We start from the raw sequence: 19781 nt of genomic DNA on the forward strand, positions 1-19781 counted from the left end.
CACTAGCACCCCCCTCTAGGCGAGTTGGGGGATGCAATGAGGCCATGGGTGCTAGTGTGTTTCTACCTTGGTTTTCTTTTGGGGGGTGGGGGAGGAAGGAGGGCAGTTCCTCAGTTGAAAAAGTTTGCAGGCCCCTCCTGCTGGGTCTTGGGGTCTTTAGTGACACTGTCCCTCCTTCTCACCCCCAACCTATAGCGGCCGGAGCTGCCAGCCATTTGAAACTGAACCACCGCGGAAGGGGAAGCAGAGGGTGAAGGCCAGGCCCCGTGGGGGCTGATGGCCGGCGGACGACGGAATGGGCACTGGGTGCTGTGCTGGCTCTGTGTGCTGCTGATGGTGGACAGAGTGTCTGTGGCCAGTGGCCTATCTACAGGGGCCCACACCAGCCCCCCATTTCCAGCCTCTGGTGTGAACCAGACCCCCGTGGTAGATGTGAGTATCCAGGCGGAAAGCTGGCATCAGGTGGGGGTGAATTCATTCAATCCACAAATATTTATTGAGCACCTACTATGTACCAGGCACTAAGCGGATCCCTGGGATATACCAGGGAACAATAGAGAGAGAAATCCCTGCCTTCATGGAGCTGACAGTGTCCTGGGAGCTCAGATAAAGAAGTAAGCATGTGCCCTAGCCAGCTTGGCTCAGTGGATAGAGTGTTGATCTGTGGACTGAAGGGTCCGGGGTTCGATTCTAGTCAAGGGCATATGCCCCGTTGGGGGCTGGATCCCCAGTAGGGGGCATGCAGGAGACAGTTGATCAATGATTCTCATCATTGATGTTCTTTCTCTCTCCCTTTCCCTTCCTCTCTGAAATCAGTAAAAATATGTAAGCTTCAGGTGGTAAGATGTTGCAAATAGGATCAAGTAATATTGGGGAGGCGGGGCTGTAAGGGGAGGGTATATTTCCAACTGTTTCAGATTGGGTGGTCCCAGATGGCTTCTATGAGCCACGCCCTGAATGAAGAAAAGAAGCCACTTGTACAGACCTCTGGGGGTAGAGCATTCTAGGCAGAAGAGAATGACAAGTACAAAGGTTCTGATGGAAAAACAAGTTTAGTATGTTCCTATAGGAATGAGGAGGCCAGAATGGCCGTAACAGAGTGAGGGGGAGAGAGTTAACAGATAAGGATGGAGAGGTTGTGGTGGTCAGATTATAAAAGGCCTCACATGCTGAGGCTAGGAGGTTAGACTTGTTTTATGATAGTGAAGAGCCAATGGAGGGTTTTAAGCAGAGGTATGTCAAAATCAGATTTATTTATATAAAAAAATATATATTGATTTTTTTACAGAGAGGAAGGGAGAGGGATAGAGAGTTAGAAACATCAATGAGAGAGAAACATCAATCAGCTGCCTCCTGCACACTCCCTACTGGGGATGTGCCCGCAACCTAGGTACGCCCTTGACCAGAATCGAACCTGGGACCCTTGAGTCCGCAGGCCGACGCTCTATCCACTGAGCCAAACCGGTTATGGCCAGACTTATTTTTTTCAAAGGATCTCTCTGGCTTCTCTGGGGAGAATGGATTGAGAGGGATAAGAGTGATAGCAAGGGCACCAGTGGGGAGGCAGATGGTGGGTCTGGGAGGTAGGAAAGAAGTGGTGAGATTTGGATAAATGTCAGAGGCGCAATAATTGGGATGGATTAGCTGGAGGGCGTAGCGGTGGAAGACAGAGAGGAGTCAGGATGGCTTTAGATTCCTGACCTCAGCCACTGGGCGGATGGTGATGACATTGGCTTCGATGCACTGAGTGAGAAGCAACGGGTCCCTGGGGTGAGAGGCAAACAGGTTTTCTCCCAAGGCAGGGAGGGTGTGGGCCATTGAGAACTTGCATCATTCTGTTCTGAGGTCTGTAAGGGGTGGAGAGGTCACAGTGGATTAGGGGTGAATGACTAAAGGCAGGGTCTGCTCAAGATAACGTCCCCCCCACCCCTGCCCCCCAGTCCCCTCCAGCTGCAGGGGCAGAAGTTCTGCCTGTATTTTCTTCAGCGGTTCCTCCCCACTTGTACCAACGGGCTGAGTGTCTAGCGCCTGCACCAACTTTATGGGGCTGCTAAGTGCTTTCTTGCTCGCCCTCTGAGGCTGGCGAACGGGTAATTAGGCCATTTCACCGATGGGGAAAGCAATTTGTGGTTACTGTGGTCATACAATGGACGGCTGCCTCCTGGGGTGTGCTTGGCTGGGTGCAGGGAAACCGGGGCCAACTGTAGTTTGTGAGAGATTATCTCGGACTTATCGAGCACTGGGCCAAGCTCACCAAGTCCTCCCGAAAACCCCTGACATGGGTATGATTATCTCTGTGCTATAGATGCGGACGCTGAGGTCCCGGGAGGGGAAGTTGGCCACGAGGGAAGGGGCAGAATCAGGGTTTGAACTCGTGGAAAAACGGCGCCAATGGACTTGCTGCACGCAGGGCTGCCGCAGACACCCCTGTAATAAAGGCAGATCTGCAAAGCGCCCTAAGATGAGGTATTCCTGCAACTTCTTGTCTCGGGGTTGCCTCCGGAGGAACCCAGGCTAGGATCAGCTCTGACTCAGCACTTTCACTTCTGGAATTCTCTCCGACAAAATTGTCTCGTGTGTGCCTGGCGAGTCATGTGTAAAGAAGTTCATTGCTGGTGTTATTGGGAAATTAGGCACACCCAAATGCCCATGGTAGGGAAATGTTATCTCCACCATGGACCATTCATAGTATGAAATACTGGGGTGCTGTTAAAAAGACGACAGTGGCCGAAACCGGTTTGGCTCAGTGGATAGAGCGTCGGCCTGCGGACTGAAAGGTCCCAGGTTCGATTCCAGTCAAGGGCATGTGCCTGGGTTGCGGGCATATCCCCAGTGGGAGATGTGCAGGAGGCAGCTGATCGGTGTTTCTCTCTCATCGATGTTTCTAACTCTCTATCTCTCTCCCTTCCTCTCTGTAAAAAATCAATAAAATATATTTAAAAAAAAAAAAAAAAAGACGACAGTGAGCCCCTAGCCAGTTTGGCTCAGTGGATAGAGCGTGAGCCCACAGACTGAAGGGTCCCGGGCTCTATTCCAGTCACGGGCACACACCTCGGTTGCAGACATGATCCCCGCCCTGGGCATGTGCTACAGGCAACCAATCAATGTCTCTCTCTCTCTCCGCTCCCTTCCACTCTTTCTAAAAATCAATGGAAAAATATCCTCAGGTGAGGATTAACATAACAAAACCAAAAAAAGTGACTGCAGTGAGGCAGGGGCTGTGATAGGAGTAGGGTTTCTAGAGCCTCAAATGGCTGGGTTCCAGCCCTGACTACCTTGGAGTGGAACCAGGACACGGCCTTACTCTCCTCATCTGTCTGTGGGCATGATAACAGTACCTTCCTCACAAGGTTGTTGTGCAGATTAATTGAGATGCATTTAAGCTCCTGGCACTCAGAGTGTTTTGACTTTTATCACCCTCTTCATCACTGTATATCAGGATGGCAGTACTAGAGGCCCAGTGCACAAATTTGTGCACAGGTAAGGTCTCTAGTGGCTGCTGGCTGCCGGCTGCCAGCCGGGGCCTCCCTTCGCACCCGCCTTGCGCCCCTGGGTCGGAGTGTCCCTGAGGGCGCTCCCTTTGCACCCACCTTGGCCTGGCAGCTGCCCACTCACCTGCTCCACCATCCTGCCATGGTCCCACTCTCATTGGGGGCCGGCAGTGCCTCCATTGCCACCCACTGCCAGGGCCGCATTGCTGACGCCCACCATGTTCCGTGCCACCCCCTAGTGGTCAGCGCACGTCTAACTCCCTGTTGGTCAAACTCCTGCCCATGGGGACAATTTGCATGTTAGCCTTTTATTATATAGGATATGGCAAATACGTGAAGTGGTAAAAGCAAATCACAGGGAGAAGAGATTTAGGATGCGTCTGTTTCTTTAGCGTCCTCATCTATAGCACAGAGAAGGTTTGTTTAGAAAGTCACAAGTAGAAGTGATCTGTAGAAATGGGCTCAAGAAACAAGTTATAGAGGCAAAGGAAGGGCCGATGGAGCTTAGGAGAAAGAGAGGGCGAGGGAAATACACCTGTGGAGTGTGAGAAGGGCACAGGAGTGCTCCGTAGGGAGACGCCTGGGATGGATCCGTTTCTGTAAAACAAACCAAACTGTAAAATAGGGTGCATGTCCAACTGTCATCGAACTGAGAAATGACTGTAAGGGTGCGCTTCCCACTGATCATGGCAGGATCTCTGGAGAGAGGTGGGATTATGTTCGGCAGGGATAAGGAGGGGAAATCTAGAAATCTTTCTTTATTGTTTATTGTTCTTGTTTGAAACAAACATGTATTCATGAATTGCTTGTGTTAATTTCCATCACAAGTTTATTTTTAGAAGATTACAGTGTGCAGGAGAGAGCAGGCTGCAGGGGGTCATCCTAGCTGTGTAGGTGGGCCCGGTCTGGCCACCCTTGGCGTGTGGACCTCTGAGTCCCACCCCCCCCCTTCCTGCAGTGTCGTGATGTGTGTGGCCTGAACGCTTCCGACCGCTGTGACTTCATCCGGACCAACCCTGACTGCCGCAGCGAGGGGGGCTACCTGGACTACCTGGAAGGCATCTTCTGCCACTTCCCCCCCAGCCTCCTCCCTCTGGCCATCACCCTCTATGTGAGGCCCTGCTGGGGAGCTGCTGGGGAGCTGGTGGGCGGGGCCGGTGGGCGGGGCCGGTGGCCCAGGCTGGACTTAACCTTTCCCTCTCTGGCCCCACCCAGGCTTTCTGGCTGCTCTACCTCTTTCTGATTCTGGGGGTCACTGCGGAGAAGTTGTGAGTTGGCCTTGGGCTCAGGGGTCTTGGGAGGCTGACCTTGGGGCAACCCCAGGTTTGGGGGAAGGGTGGGCACAGGGGGTCCCTCACTATGGTGTCCTCACCATTTGCTGTTTCTCCGCAGTTTCTGCCCGAACTTGTCAGCGATTTCTACGACGCTCAAGCTGTCCCACAATGTGGCAGTATCCTTTGGGTCCTGCGCCCTGGCGGGAGGGCGGAGGGCGGGAGGGCGGGGACACGGGTGGCAGCCCCAGGAGAGGCCTGGCAGGCTGGGGCCTCTGCACTGACCCCCCTTGACACGCTCCCCCATGGCGTCACCTTCCTGGCGTTTGGCAATGGTGCGCCCGATATCTTCAGCGCCCTGGTGGCCTTCTCGGACCCACACACGGCCGGCCTGGCCTTCGGGGCCCTGTTCGGTAGGAGCGGTCCCTGGCTGCGGGCGGTGGTGGGGCAGGAGGGGGAGGCGCAGGGTGGGGGGGGCTGAGCGCTTGGCCTCTCCTCCAGGCGCGGGCGTGCTGGTGACCACCGTGGTGGCGGGCGGCATCGCCATCCTGCGCCCCTTCACGGCCGCCTCCAGGCCCTTCCTCAGAGACATCGTGTTCTACATGGCGGCCGTGTTCCTGACCTTCACCGCCCTCTACCGCGGCCGGGTCACGCTGGCCTGGGCCCTGGGTGAGCACACAGGGCCAGGCGCGGTCATCCCAGGGCTGAGAGGCGGGAGGCACAGGGGGACGGGACGGGGTGGCCAGCAGGGCACAGGGCTCCTCTGGTGCCCAGCGATGGGAGCCCCGCTCAGGTAGGGTTTGAGTCAGAAAAGGCACGTGTGGTCCGGGTAACCACAGGGGCCAGGCGGAGCCAGGGGCTGTGTTCAGACTTTGCACAATTTCAAATGTTAACAAGCAGTGGAGCCAGGATGCCGGCCGTGGCGATCAGGGTACCAGCAGCGCACACAGTCCGTCCCGTGGCTCAGGTGGCCGGGATGAGGGACAGTTGCAGGCGGTTAAGGAAAGCAGCCAGGGGCTTGGGGATGCACAGGCACCCAGGGACCCGCCCCATGGGAGCCGTTCCCCCCTCGCCCGAAGGAGCAGGGAGCGGGTGGCTGGCACCTCCCCCACCCCCATGAGCAGCAGTCCTGGCGGGTCACAGGCCTGCCAGAGCCGGGCACCACGCGGGGGAGGGGGGATGCCCACACTCTCCCGCCGCCTTTTCACTTGCTGCCAGGCCTCTGGTGGCTGTCACCTGGGCAGCAGAGCTCAGAGGTGCCGGCTGCCGGCCCCGCCTCCAGGGCCCAGAGCAGGACACCGGCTGGAGCACCTGAGTGGGAGGCCACTGTCTGCCAAGCCTCAGGGCCTTCCTTGACTGTTGGATTGTTAGGGTGCAGGGCGGCAGGAAGGGATGGTGGGTCAAGGAAGGTGGGGGCGGGGGGCGGGAGCCCCACTTACTGACACTGGGCAGGGTGCACACACACAGCCACCACCAACAGGCTCCAGCAGTGGGACGGGCAGCCCTGTTCCCGGGGCCCTGCAGCCAGGACGCCCCTTGGTGACACACACCCCTGGCTGCAGGTTACCTGGGCTTGTATGTTTTCTACGTGGTCACGGTGGTTCTCTGCACCTGGATCTACCGGTGGCAGCGGAGGCGGTCCCTGGTCTCCTCCATGCCAGCTACTCCAGGTGAGGGTCTGTGTTGTCCCCCACGAGAGGCCCCGTGGAGGCTGTCCCCCCCCTCCCCCCTCCCCCCGCGCCCTTCGCTGCTGCCTGACCTCTCCGAGGCCTTGGCCATTGCCCATCTCCTCTTCGTGCTTTTTCTACTCGAAGACCCACCTCGTGCTCCTGCCTGCGCTGGGGAGGTCTCCCCTCCCTGGCCTTGTCCGCGTCTACTAGCTCCATCCTCGCGTTCGGCTCTGCCCGTTAGCCTTCCTGGCTCTGTAAGGATTCCTGAGCGCGTGGCGATGGCTGAGCAATCCCAACTCCAGAGGGTCTGGCCCCTGCACCCTCCCAGCTGCCCGGGGGGCCTGCTCTGGGCAGGGATGGGGAGGGTCTGGGCTCTGGCTGGTGTGACACGCCCCTCTCTCCTCCAGAGATGCTCTCGGATTCCGAGGAGGAGGATCGGGTGTCTTCTACCACCACCAGCTATGACTACCGTGAGTCCAGGGCCCTGGGCTCAGCTGGGGTGGGGGCACCAGGGCTGGGTGGGGGGGGGGTGGTGGAGAGGTTCCAGGCTCCAGGAACAAGGCTGCAAACCAGCCTCCCCTCCCACCGCACCCGGCTGAGCTGTGGGCCAGTTCACCTCCCTGCCACCAGGCCCTTCTGCTTCCTCCTTCCGAGGGTGGGGAGCACTGGTGGGAGCGGAGAGGCTTTGCTGGAGGCTGAGCCAGCCCGACACCTGCCCCTCCCTGCCTTGTCCCCAGGGGAAGAGTACCAGCCGCTGCTTTTCTACCAGGAGACCACGGCTCAGATCCTGGTCCAGGCCCTCAACCCCCTGGACTGCAGGAAGTGGAGGAACAAGCCGGCGTACTGGAGGGTCCTCAAGGTGCTCAAGGTAGGAGAGGGCCCTGGAACTGGGCCCCTGGCTTCGTGACGGTGGCCACTCAACCTTCTCTAACTCAGCGAGGACTGCTGAGACCCTCCTGGAATTAGATAACCTGGGACTTGGTGGGGAAATTGAGTCATTGAGCTTGGCTGATGGCCTGACCTGGGGCTCAGTCCCCCACGGAGGAGAGCGTCTGCCCAGGGACAGGGAGAGAAGAGGAGGGGACCCCTCCTGCCTGGGTGAGGGCGGGGACCTCGGTCTGGGTGGGAGACTGGGTCAAGGTGGGTTCCAGTGAGAACAAGATAGAGTTTTCTAATCACCTGTCACTTCCCTGGGCTGCATGACCCCTGAGGGCTGGATGTGAGCAGGGCTACGCAGGCTGGAGTCCAAATGCCTTCCCTCCCCCGGACAAGAAGTCAGTGGGCACACTCACAGCCCTTCTCTCCTCCTGGAGGAACCTGGAACCTCCACCGTGTGCCCATTTTAGGGTCCCTCAGTCCCGGCGGGCACATAAGGAACTATATTTGCACCCCACGGTGGCTCTGGCTGCATCATGACCTTGAGCAAGTCACACCACCTCTCTGAGCCTCACTTTCCTCCACTGTCAACTGGGGGTAATGATGATGCCTTTCTTCTGCAGTGGTTGTATCAGGAAGTTACTGTGGCAACAAAGCTGCGTAACAAATGACCCCAGAACCTCATGGACTTACAGTGGCAACCTTTTGGGTCATCTAGGGGTGACTCTCCTTCCAGGCTGTGGTCCGCGGTCAGTCTGCCCCACAGCTCCTTCTGGGGCCAGTGGGTTCTTGGGATTGTGCTGTTTTCTTGGCGGAAGAGACCGAGGCAAAGTTCACAAGCACATTTGCAGCCTCTGCTTACCTCCCATTCACCAACAGCCCTTCGGTCGCAGCAAGTGCCGTGGCCACGGTCAACGGAAATGGGACAGGGGACGACCTCCTGCCACACTCTAGTCACTTGACCAAGCTTGTGGGTGTTTGTTTCCGTTGCCGGAAGGGATGGAAGATTGGAACAGAATCCAGCCTCCCACAGTGACTGTGGCAGCTCAATAGACTAATGTGTGTGCAGGGCTGAGTCTGGTGCCTAGCACGGAGTGAACGCTCGGCCAGTGTTCCTACGAATCGGGCTGAAAACACGAGGTGTGGGGCCTGTATCCAGCTGCATAAACCCTCTGTGTGGCTTTAGAGAGGTTCCTCGGCCTCTCTGAGCCCCAGTGTGTTCCTCTGGAAGGTGTGGCTGTCAGGACTAGTGGAGGAGGCGCTGTGGTTGGCTGAATAATGGCACCCCCCCCCAAGATGTCCCTGTGCTGGTCCCAGAACCTGTGGAATTGTTACCTTGTGTGGCAGATGTGATGCGGGGCCCTGAGATGGCAAGATTATCTGAATTATCTACAGGGACCCAGTGTCACCACAGGGGTCTTCACAGGGAAAGAGGGGGGCAGAGGGTCAGCTCAGGAGACGGGACCCCAGGAGCACAGTTCAGAGAGACAGGCCAAGGAGCGCAGGCAGCGCCCTGGGAGCTGGAACAGACGAGGGAACTCGCCTCCTGCTGCCAGAAGGAGCCTTGGTTTTAGAATTCTGTCCCCCAGAGCCGGAGGGAATAGGTCTGCGTGGTCCCAGGGCAGCCGTGTGGGGCGATGTGATGCAGCAGGAGCCTAATCCAGGCGATAGCAGCCGCGTCCTTGAGAAACCGAGCCTGGCCGGTGTGGCTCAGTGGTTGAGCGTTGACCTATGACCCAGGAGGTCACGGTTCGATTCCCAGTCGGCACAGGCCCGGGTTGCAGGCTCGATCCCCAGTGTGGGGCGTACAGGAGGCAGCCGATCAATGAGTCTCACTGATGTTTCTATCTCTCTCTCCCCCTTTCCCTTCCTCTCTGAAATCAATAAAAATATTTTTTTAAAAAAATAAAATAAACTTAAAAAAAAACCTTGAGAAACCGCGCTCCGGGTGCAGCCAGCCCAGACACGGGTCTCCCTGGTGACACCTCCCCGCTTTCTCGGACTTGACAGCTGCCCGTGGAGTTCCTGCTGCTGCTCACCGTCCCCCTCGTGGACCCCGACAAGGAAGACAGAAACTGGAAGCGGCCCCTCAACTGCCTGCACCTGGTGATCAGCCCCCTGGTCTTGGTCCTGACGCTGCAGTCGGGGGCCTGTGAGTACCCGCCCCCCCCACCCCGCCGCCCAGGCCAGCCCACACCCCTCCTCCCCACCCACATCCCTGCGTTGTCTTGTCAACCACACCCGGCAGCAGAACCCTGGACATCCAGCAGGCACTTACTCTGTGCTGGTGTAAGGGACCCCAGCCTCCCTAGTCATGGTCTCACCCCAACTTCCTCCGTCATTCTGGGGGGGCCTCCAGGAGGAGGTGTCACGCCGGAGCTGTGGCGAGCACCGGCTCCCTTCCTCACCCCTCCGCAGACGGCGTCTATGAGATAGGCGGCCTCTTTCCCGTCTGGGGCGTGGTGGTGATCGCGGGCACGGCCTGGGCTGCAGTCACCTTTTTTGCCACGACCAACAGCGAGCCCCCCAGGCTTCACTGGGTAAGAATCGGGGGTCTCCGGGCCGGGAGGGGGACGTGAGGTCTTCCCAGCAGGTGTCCTGCCTGCGCCTCTGGGGTCGTTGGGCCAGGAACCACTTTCTGCCATGACAGGTCTTTAAAGCCACGGTTGAGGGCTATTGTACCTGTTCAAGGTCCACTTGCTCTCTCTCTCTCTTTTTATTTGTAACAGCTTCATTTTATTGAGATGTAATTTTCATACCATAGAACTCACCTATTTGAAATGTACAGTTCAGTGGTTTTTAGTACAGTTGACCCTTGAACTTATAAGCAGACCCACACCGTCCAAATCCGTGTTGTTCAAGGGTCACTGTGTTCTCGATCCACAGTTGGGAATCCGTGGGTGCAGAGGGGCCAGCTGTAGTTAGACGTGACTTTCCGACTGCACGGGGTCAGCACCCCCAGCCCCTGCATTGTTCACGGGTCAGCCGTATATTCATAGAGTTGTACAGCCATCACCTCTATCAACTGTAGGGCATTTTCATCACCCCAAAAAGCAAACCCATATCCAGCAGTCCCACCCTGTCGCCCCTCTTCCTCCATCCCCTGTCTACTGCCCGGCTGCCTTCTGTCTCTATAGATTTGTCTATTCTGGACATTTTAGATAAACGGAACCCTGCAATCTGTGGTCTTTTGTGGCTGGCTTCTTTCCCTTATTAGCAAAATGTTTTCAAAGGTGACCTACATTGTAACGTGCATCAGTAAATAGGTCTTTTTTGTGGCTGAATAATATTCTATGATGCGGCCAGAGCACATTTTTGTGTGTCCATCCATCTGGTGACGGGCATTTGGGTTGTTTGCACTTTGGGGATGTTATGAATTGTGCTGCCGTGAACATCTGTATAACAGTGTTTGTGTGGACATAGGCGTTCATTTCTCCTGGGTGTGTTTTTAGGAGCGGAATTGCTGGGTTAAATGGTAGGCTGCCTTCTGCATGCAAACGCCCCCTACTGGGGATCGAGCCTGCAACTGGGCCTGTGCCCTGACGGGGAATCGAACTGTGACCTCCTGGTTCATAGGTTGAGCCACGCCCGCCCGGCGACACTTCAATTTTTTATTGATGAAAAAAAATTGTGGTTTTTATTTTGAGAAACTTGGAGGGGATGTACCAACCCAGAGGGCTCGAACTCCCAGCTCATTGCTCATGTAGAGAAATGGTTTTCAGCCAGTGTTTCTTACTAGTCCTTGAAGTCTGACACATGCTTTGGCAGGGATGGACCTTGAAAACATGGTGCTAAGAACACGTGGTCACACAGGACCACATATTGTAGAAGTCAGTGAGGCTACTTATATGACATGTCTGATCCACAGAGACAGGAAGTAGAGGGGAGGGGCTGGGGTGAAGGTTGGGGGCTTGGGGAGGGACTGCTAACAGAGTGTATATATATATATATATATATATATATATATATATATATATATATTGTATATATTGATTTCAGAGAGAAAGGGAAAGGGAGAGAGAAACATCAGTGATGAGAGAGAAGCATTGATTGGCTGCCTCTTGCATGCCCCCACTAAGGGTTGAGCCCGCAACCCAGCATGTGTCCCTGACTGGAATTGAACCCGGGACCCTTCAGTCCACGGGTTAGCACTCTATACCCGGAGCCACGCCGGCCAGGGCAGGGAGCTTCTTTTTGTGATGATCCGTGGCATTTGGCCCGTAGACCAGAAATCTGATGAAAGCTATGGGAACCTCTTCACGAAATAGCAATATTCAGCTACCATTGTATCGAGCACTTACTGTGTGCTTGGCTCTGGTTTCCTTGCATCTATTAACTCATTATGGGCTCATGACAACCTCGAGAAGTCGGCACTGTTATTGCCCCGTTTCACAGATGAGGAACTGAGGCTGTGTCTGTGGGGGCTGGCCTTGGTCCCACCCGCACGCTGTCCCCTCCCCAGATCTTTGCCTTCCTGGGCTTCCTGACCAGCGCCCTGTGGATCAACGCGGCCGCCACGGAGGTGGTGAACATCTTGCAGTCCCTGGGCGTGGTCTTCCGGCTGAGCAACACCGTCCTGGGCCTCACGCTGCTGGCCTGGGGGAACAGCGTCGGAGGTGACTGGGGACTCGGGGGGCGGGGGCTGGGGCGGGGTGAGCACAGCCACATCCCTCTGCCCTTCGCTCCCCCAGCCAGAGTGGCACTTCCCTCAGCATGGGCTGAGCGCCCGCTGACGTTTTTTTTTATTTCTTTTTAAATATGTTTTTATTGATTAGAGAGAGAGAGGAAGGGAGAGAGAAAGAGAGAGGGGGAGAGAGAGAGAAACATCAATGAGAGAGAACCATCGATTGGTGCCTCCTGCACACCCCTGACTGGGGATGGAGCCCACAACCTGGGCATGTGCCCTGACTGGGAATTGAACCAGCGACCTCTTGGTATATGCTGTGACGCTCAGCCAACTGAACCATAGTGGCCAGGGCCCCACTGGCCTTTTGGAGTGACCATCACTGGGCATCGGGATGCCCTGAGCCAGGAGGTTCTGTGGAAGCCCAGTGCGGCTCCCCTCTGCATGGACGCTCGTGGCTCCTCAGAGTCAGGCAGGGTGTGTGCATGCATGTGTGACATGTGTAGGTATTCGCACATACATACACACACAATTCTCTAGCTGCAGCTGCCATGTCGGGCTGGCCAGGTTGTGACCAAAGAAGGTGTTGGGGGCTAAAATCTCCTCTCACTCACCTTTTCCTAATTTGCATGGAGATACCTAATTTGCATGGAGACACCTAATTTGCATGGAGACACCTAATTTGCATGGAGACACCTAATTTGCATGGAGATACCTAATTTGCATGGAGATACCAAATATGCTAGCAGCAGATGGACTCAGGTGAAAATCAGTGGTTGCATGTCACACCCACAAAGTTGCCTCTGCTGAGAAGAGGGGGGTGAAGGAAGGGAATTGTGTCTTAGGGGTCGCTGTGGCCTCTCATAGCTAGCCAGCTAGTGCCAGGCCCAGGGGGCATTTATCTGCGTTTGTTGGCCGAAGGACTGTGGGTAAGAAGGAAGGAGTGAGTGACCGGGAGGCCGGGGCAGCCACTCACCACGCCAGCCTTCTCTCGTTCCCGCGCAGATGTCTTCTCCGATTTCACGCTGGCCCGCCAGGGCTACCCCCGGATGGCGTTCTCCGCCTGCTTCGGCGGCATCATTTTCAGTATCCTTCACGGTGCCCGGTTCTCAGCGCAGGCCCACCCTCGGGGCTGTAACTCCAGGGCCCTTTCGTTCCCACTGAGCCGGCTCTGACCTCTCAGGTTGGGGTGGGAAGGAGGGGCCCGGCCTGAGCAGTGTCCCCTGAGCAGTCCCTAGAGGTGGCCTTGACCCGTGCTCCGTCCCAGTCCCCCAGTGGACCACAGGCGGTCACTTTACCTGGCCGAGCCTCAGGTTCCCATGTCCTGAGTGCCCACCAGGCACTGAGCATGTCTGTCACTCATTCGAGCCTCAGGGATTGAGTGCAAATGCCCACTGGACGCTCGCCCTCCTAGACCTGGCTGAGGTCTCGGGCAGGGTTTGGGAGCTGGTGGGGGGTGTAGATCATAGGGAAAGCCAATGGCTGTGTGGTCAGGGTTATGGGGTGGTTCCAGCAAGTTTCCTGAGCCAGGCTGCAGATGTGCTGGTGGGAGTGGGCCTGGGCTGCCTGCTGCAGATCTCCAGGGGCCACGCCGAGGTGAAGGTGAGTGGCCAGTGGCCAGACCCTTCTGCAACAGACCTCCTTACCATGTCCCCTCCTTCTTCTCCTCCTCCTCCTCCTCCTCCTCCCCCTCCTCCTTCTCCTCCTCCCCCCCCTCCCCGCCCCCCCCCCCCCCCCCCCCGCCCCGTCCTCTGGATAGCAGGTGACTCACACCTGAGCACTTCGCACTTCCTGGGAGAGGACTTGTCTAAATTCGGGACAAGTCTGATCTGTAGAATATCTTTAAAATGTTTTGCATGTAGGGTTGGAAAAATGTATTCCTTCCAATTCAGAGTGATAAGCTGTAGTTCGGGGGGAAGGGGCAGGAGGCCCCTGGATTCAGGTGTCGGTCCCATCAGTTAAGCCTCCTGCTATATGACTTTGGATGAGTTAGGACATCTCTGAGCTTCAGTTTCCTCACCTGTGAAATAGGGTGGTATCACCACACCACACCCCTCCCCCACTTCCTGGATAAGCACTCATGAGGTCAGGGCCGGGCTGAACACCTCATCCCAACGCTGTCCACATGGGGCGGGCCGTGAGGAGAGCGAAGGTGCCATCGGTTGGAGACAGCCCTAGAACGGGGCTCCAGCAGATGTGGAGAAGGTTCTGAAACACATTGAGGGTCAAAGGTCTCACTTCAAGAGGATCCGAGAATTCCCTGAGGGGCTGCAAGAGACCTCCTGACCCAGGCATTCCAGGGGCCCGGCTGGGTGGCTGCGTTTTATTTCTATTTTTAAAAATATATATTTTATTGATTTTTTACAGAGAGGAAGGGAGAGAGATAGAGCGTTAGAAACATAGATGAGCGAGAAACATCCATCAGCTGCCTCCTGCACGCCCCCCAATGGGGATGTGCCCGCAACCAAGGTACATGCCCTTGACCGGAATCGAACCTGGGACCTTTCAGTCTGCAGGCTGACGCTCTATCCACTGAGCCAAACCAGTTAGGGCTGGGCGGCTGCATTTTTTTTTTTTAATATATTTTATTGATTTTTTACAGAGAGGAAGGGAGAGAGATAGAGAGTTAGAAACATCGATGAGAGAGAAACATCGATCAGCTGCCTCCTGCACACCCCCTACTGGGAATGTGCCCGCAACCCAGGTACATGCCCTTGACCGGAATCGAACCTGGGACCCTTCAGTCCGCAGGCCGACGCTCTATCCACTGAGCCAAACCGGTTTTGGCTGGGCAGCTGCATTTTAATGTAAGCTCCCTGCTGACTGATGAGGGCAGGACACTTAAGTGACTCAGTCCCAAGGTGGAAAATTCAGATACTGCTGGCCGGGGCCCAGCAGGTGATGGAAACATCTGGGCCGTTCAGGTGGGCCTCATGGGCCAGGTAGTCAGGTTTTCTAGAGAGGAAATCGAGGTTCCCGGGTGAACTTTCGCTCTTTTAAAATATTGGCCTGGCTGGTGTGACTCAGTGGTCGAGCGTGGATCTATGAACCAGGAGGTCAGATCCAGTGGGGGTGGGGTGGTGAGCAGGAGGCAGCCGATCGATGATGTTTCTCTCATTGATGTTTCTCTCTGTCTATCCTTCTCTCTTCCTCTCTCTCTAAAATCAATGAAAACACTTAGAAAAAATTAAAATGTTGAGCAGGGCAAACAGCAAGGCAGACAGTTTGCATTCCTATCCCAGCATCTCTATGCGGAAGGCTGTGACTTGGGAGACCAAACGAGGGGGAGATTAGATGAGGCGGGGACCCCGGGGATGGTTTTAGGGCTCAGCGAGTGAACGCTCTTGGAATGTCCGGAGGCTGAGGTGGGTATTGATGGGAGCAGAGGCCCCCACCTTCCTCCTGGCTCTGAGTCTTCAGTAGCCTCTGTGGCTGCTGACCTGCAGTGAGCCGGCAGGAGGGCCAGCCTTTCCGGAGGCCACACCCAGAAGCAAATGGCTACTTACCCTGCTTGAAAAGTTGGCCTTTCTCAAAGGTAAACACACTGCAAATTTTGCTGGTACTCTTCCTGGGTTTCAAGATTCCTTTCCTTATCGATTCTCAGGCAGGTGCAGATAATGGGGCCTTAGGGTGGCCCCCTGATGAGAGTGTTAACGTAAAAAACCATTGAAACCTGTAAAGAATTTTTGTGAGTTTATTTGAGCCAAACTGCCGACATATGCCGGGAAGCAGAACCTCAATGAATTGAGATAGTGCTCCGGAGAACGGCGGGTTACATCTGTATTTATACATTGCAATCAAAGGAAAGGGATGTAGGTGGGTTACATGAAATTCATTGGTGATAGATTAAGGAGGAGGGATAATGCAAAGCGAGGAAACCCCTGGGATTGGATAAGAAGTAAAATGATGGACACATACTTAGGTGGGTGCAGGATCAATTAACATGATGATGAAGGAATCTGTGGTATCTGTCCGGGCGCCCAGCACATTTGGTTGTGCCCCAGGGGCTCCAGAAAAAGGGAAGTTACAAGTTACCCAGCCGTTTCAAGGGTGTGTTATCATAGATGCAAAAAGACAGAGAGGCTCAGTTAAGGTAAAGGTTGATCTTGTCAGTGAAGATACCGGCCTAGGACGTAACTGCCCACCATCACTGCTTTTAGTTTAATTTCAGACCATCCTTTGTGGTTATTTAGGTCTCTGAGTTTGCAAGACCGCCAGGCAGGCCTCCCCTGAGCTTGTCAGGTCCGCCTGTGGCCCCTTTCATCCACCAGAGTGTGTGTGTGCATTCCACTGGCTTTGTGTGTAGAAAACGCCCCTGCTGTTCATTACGACGCCAGGCAGGCTCCTGGGAAGGCCGTCTAGGAAGGGTGTCCGTGGAGTGAGCCCTGGCCGGTTTGGTTCAGTGGACCAAAGGGTCTCTCTCGGGTTCGATTCCTGGTTAAGGGCACGTACCTCGGTTGCAGGTTCCCCAGCCTTGGGTGGGGGCTGTGTGGGAGGCAACCAGTTGATGTCTCTCTCTCTCTCTCTCTCTCTCTCTCTCTCTCTCTCTCTCTCTCTCCGTCCTCCCTTCCATTTCTCTCCTCTCTTCCTTCCACTATCTCTAGAAATCAATGGAAGAAACATCCTCAGGTGAGGATTAAAAAATAATAAAATTGGGGAAAGAAACAAAATACTGGTTGCTCATAAACGCTCACTGTCGTATGAGCCCAGTTCTCAGATTTGACGCACAGGTCTGTGTGTTTGTGCACCGACACCCGTGTGCACCCACCTGTGTGCACATGCATACATGTCCCTGTGTGGGGAGGCAGGACAGGGTATTGGTTAAGAGCTGGGACTTCCCCAGGGCTCTGTCACTTACTGATGACTCAGTCTCTTTGACGCGCCCCCTAGGGGTGGTTGTGAAGATGAAAGGCTGTGAGTGTTAAATCCTCGGCCTATGTTAGACACAGGCTAAGTCCAGAAGGAGGAGAAGTGGGTGGGGACAGTTTCATTTCCTTTTCTGTGCTGCTTGAGAATTTTTCAACAGTGTCACGTGATGTATATCGAACATATTGTACCCGAGCCCTACGGCTGCCCTAACAAATGAGCACAGGCTGTTTAGGCGGCATGAGGGCACCAGGTGTCGGACCGATGGGGTCACAGCAAACCTGGGTTCAGCAGCCTCGGTCCTTGGGTTCTGGCTGGGAAAGGATTCAGAGCCAAGACCCAGACTGTAAGAGAACGTTTCTTTGGTAAATCACGGAGATAGAAGTAATTCCTAGATAAACGGGCTTAGGCCCGGCCGGCGTGGCTCAGTGGTTGAGCGTTGTTCCGTGAACCAGGAGGTCACGGCTCGATTCCTGGTCAGGACACCTGCCCGGGTTGCAGGCTTAATCCCTAGTAGGGGGCGTGCAGGAGGCAGCCGATCAATGATTCTCTCATCATTGATGTTTCTCTCTCTCTCCCCCTCTCCATTTCTCTCTGAAATCAATAAAAATATTTTTTTTCAAAAGGAAGTAGGTTGCCCTAACCGGTTTGGCTCAGTGGATAGAGCGTCGGCCTGCGGACTCAAGGGTCCCAGGTTCGATTCCAGTCAAGGGCATGTACCTTGGTTGCGGGCACATCCCCAGTAGGGGGCGTGCAGGAGGCAGCTGATCGATGCTTCTCGCTCATTGATGTTTCTAACTCTCTATCCCTCTCCCGTCCTCTCTGTAAAAAATCAATAAAATATATTTTTTTAAAAAAGGAAGTAGTTTAGGAAGCAAGTTAAGAGGTAACGGAAGGGCCCTTGGAGCTTGGGAGTGAGGAGGTTAATGGTAACGCACCTGGGGGGTGGGAGGTGGGGGAAGGAGGAAGAGGAAGAGGAAGAGGAAGGGGCGGGGAAAGGGGAAGGCGCAGCGTGCTTCCCAGAGGGAGCGGGAGAGCTCACAGGGTCCTCCTCCGTCCTAAGAGGGTTTTTTTTTCTTTGTTTTTTTGTTAATCCTCACCCGAGGACATTTTTTTCAATTGATTTTCTAGAGAGAATGGGAGGGGGAGACACAGAAATGATGTGAGAGAGACACATCGACTGGTTGCCTCCCACACGCCCCCCAACCCGGGGCCGGGATCAAGCCTGCAACCAAGGTACGTGCCCTTGACGGAAATGGAACCTGGGACCCTTCAGTCTGCAGGTCAACGCTCTAACCGCTGAGCAAACCGGGTAGGGCCCCCCTAAGGGTTTAAGGGGGGCAGTTTTAGGGGAGATGCTAGAATATTCAGCAGCTTTCCAGGTGTGTCCTTTCAGGGTCGCGGTCTCGCTGATTGCTTGGCGTGCACCAGGCAGAGGGTCATCATTCCAGGCACCTGGCCCTGACGCCAGCCCCAGCCGAGGCTGGTTTTGGTGCTTATCTGGGCCTGGAGCTGACGTACAACTGAGGCCCAGATGTTCTCTAGGGAGGAAAGGTCCGTGGCCCTGGTCTGAACCCAGTGACCAGCGTTGGTAGGGGAGGAACGTCCCCCTGGGGCAGGTCCCACCCTACAATTGATTGTCGGTTGCTAGGCACCTGGGGCTGTCCACCCCGTGACCTTCTGTACCCGGCCCATCGTCCTTGCTCTGCTCACGTCTGTCTTACTGCCTCCCACACAACTAGGTGGCTTCAAGCACTGAAGGGGGGAGGGGGGGGCCTTCGCTGGCCCCTAGCAAGGGGCCCTCCGCGTCAGTTTGATTGACCGACGGCTGTATCGTGACCCGGCCTCTCTCCCTGCAGCTGGAGCCCGAGGGCCTGTTGGTGTGGGTCTTGGCGGGCGCCCTGGGCCTCAGCCTCGTCTGTTCCCTGGTCGCCGTCCCGCTGCAGTGCTTCCAGCTGAGCAAGCTCTATGGCGTCTGCCTGCTCCTCTTCTACGGGAGCTTCCTCGTGGTGGCCCTGCTCACCGAATTTGGGGTGATTCACTTGAAAAGTGTGTGAGTGGAGCTGTGCGCCGGGTCCACCTGGTGGCCGGCAGGTGTCACTGCAGGCGGTGAGCTGGAAGATGGATGAGGATGGAGACCCAGGCGCCTTCGGTGGAGCCCGCGCGGGCATGCGTGGCGGGAGCGCGGTGTGGGCTGGATCGAGGGGTCGCTCGCTTTGCTAGAGGTTCCCAGGCACTGCCGTGTGCAGGGAGGAAGCCAAGCCTCCTTTCTGGGGCTGTGGAGACTGGACCTGAGGGGGCGGGCAGTCCCAGGCGGAAGGAAGGAGCCTTCCTTGTTATCGCGAGCCTCTCGAAGGTGGGGTGTAGGGGGTGATGGGGTGCCGTTCAGGCTGGTGTTGGAAGGATCGCGAAGTGTTCAGGGCTGGAGGCGACTAAGAGGCCCAGCCCCACCCGTAGGTGCCCTCACCCCGTAGGTGTCCCTGCCGCCCACCTGCATCGTCTCAGGGCTCACATGCTGCCAAACCCAGGCGTAGGGACTCGGGACGGTGGGGCCCGCGAGATGCCGGGGCTCCAAACTGTCAGCCCATGTCAGCCCACAGCGGCCACAGGGGACGGTCCAGCTCTAGGCTCCACCTCCGGGACCACCCACTGGCTGAAGGCAGACTCCTGTGTCCTGCTTGTTGGGTTTTCCGGCTGCAAAACCAGAGGGGATTTGTGCCTTGTGCCTACCTCAGGGGGACCCCTGGGCTGCAGTTCCAGTGCCCCCACATTCTGGGGAGGACCAGGCGCCCCCCACTCCCACCCCCAGCATCTTCTGCCATCAGTGACCTGCTTCAATTAGCACCTGAAGCATTTGCCCCATTGCCTTATGCCGGCAGGAAAGGGATTCAGCTGTCTTTTCTTCCCAAGAAAAGTTATTAAATATTTCAAGTTTGAAGGTTGAAGGTTCTTGGGCCTGATGTATGGGCTTTGGGGCACATGT

The 19781-nt window shown here is 55.9% G+C and overlaps 1 protein-coding gene across 1 annotated transcript; it reads left to right on the forward strand.

The window, feature by feature from the left end:
* Positions 1-240: 240 nt before the first annotated feature.
* SLC8B1 (solute carrier family 8 member B1) lies at positions 241-19740 on the forward strand. The gene is made up of 15 exons (XM_081113961.1): positions 241-444; positions 4450-4602; positions 4707-4759; positions 4884-4941; positions 5070-5175; positions 5264-5431; positions 6325-6432; positions 6840-6902; positions 7170-7300; positions 9319-9460; positions 9727-9848; positions 11771-11924; positions 12938-13018; positions 13470-13534; positions 18658-19740. The coding sequence occupies exons 1-15, from the start codon at positions 277-279 to the stop codon at positions 18853-18855; spliced, it is 1770 nt and encodes a 589-aa protein (XP_080970087.1). The 5' UTR covers positions 241-276; the 3' UTR covers positions 18856-19740.
* The last annotated feature ends 41 nt before the right edge of the window (positions 19741-19781 follow it).

The sequence above is a fragment of the Myotis nattereri genome, assembly GCF_964212035.1.
Source record: "Myotis nattereri genome assembly, chromosome: 19".
NCBI lineage: Eukaryota > Metazoa > Chordata > Mammalia > Chiroptera > Vespertilionidae > Myotis > Myotis nattereri.

What these genes read in the sequence shown, in the direction of transcription:
- SLC8B1 (XM_081113961.1), top strand. Translation starts at nt 277, where the DNA reads ATGGCCGGCGGACGACGGAATGGGCACTGGGTGCTGTGCTGGCTCTGT. An exon ending in GACGCTGCAGTCGGGGGCCT is followed by an intron (nt 9,461 to 9,726) that starts GTGAGTACCCGC and finishes ACCCCTCCGCAG; the next exon opens with ACGGCGTCTATGAGATAGGC. An exon ending in GGGGCCACGCCGAGGTGAAG is followed by an intron (nt 13,535 to 18,657) that starts GTGAGTGGCCAG and finishes CTCTCCCTGCAG; the next exon opens with CTGGAGCCCGAGGGCCTGTT.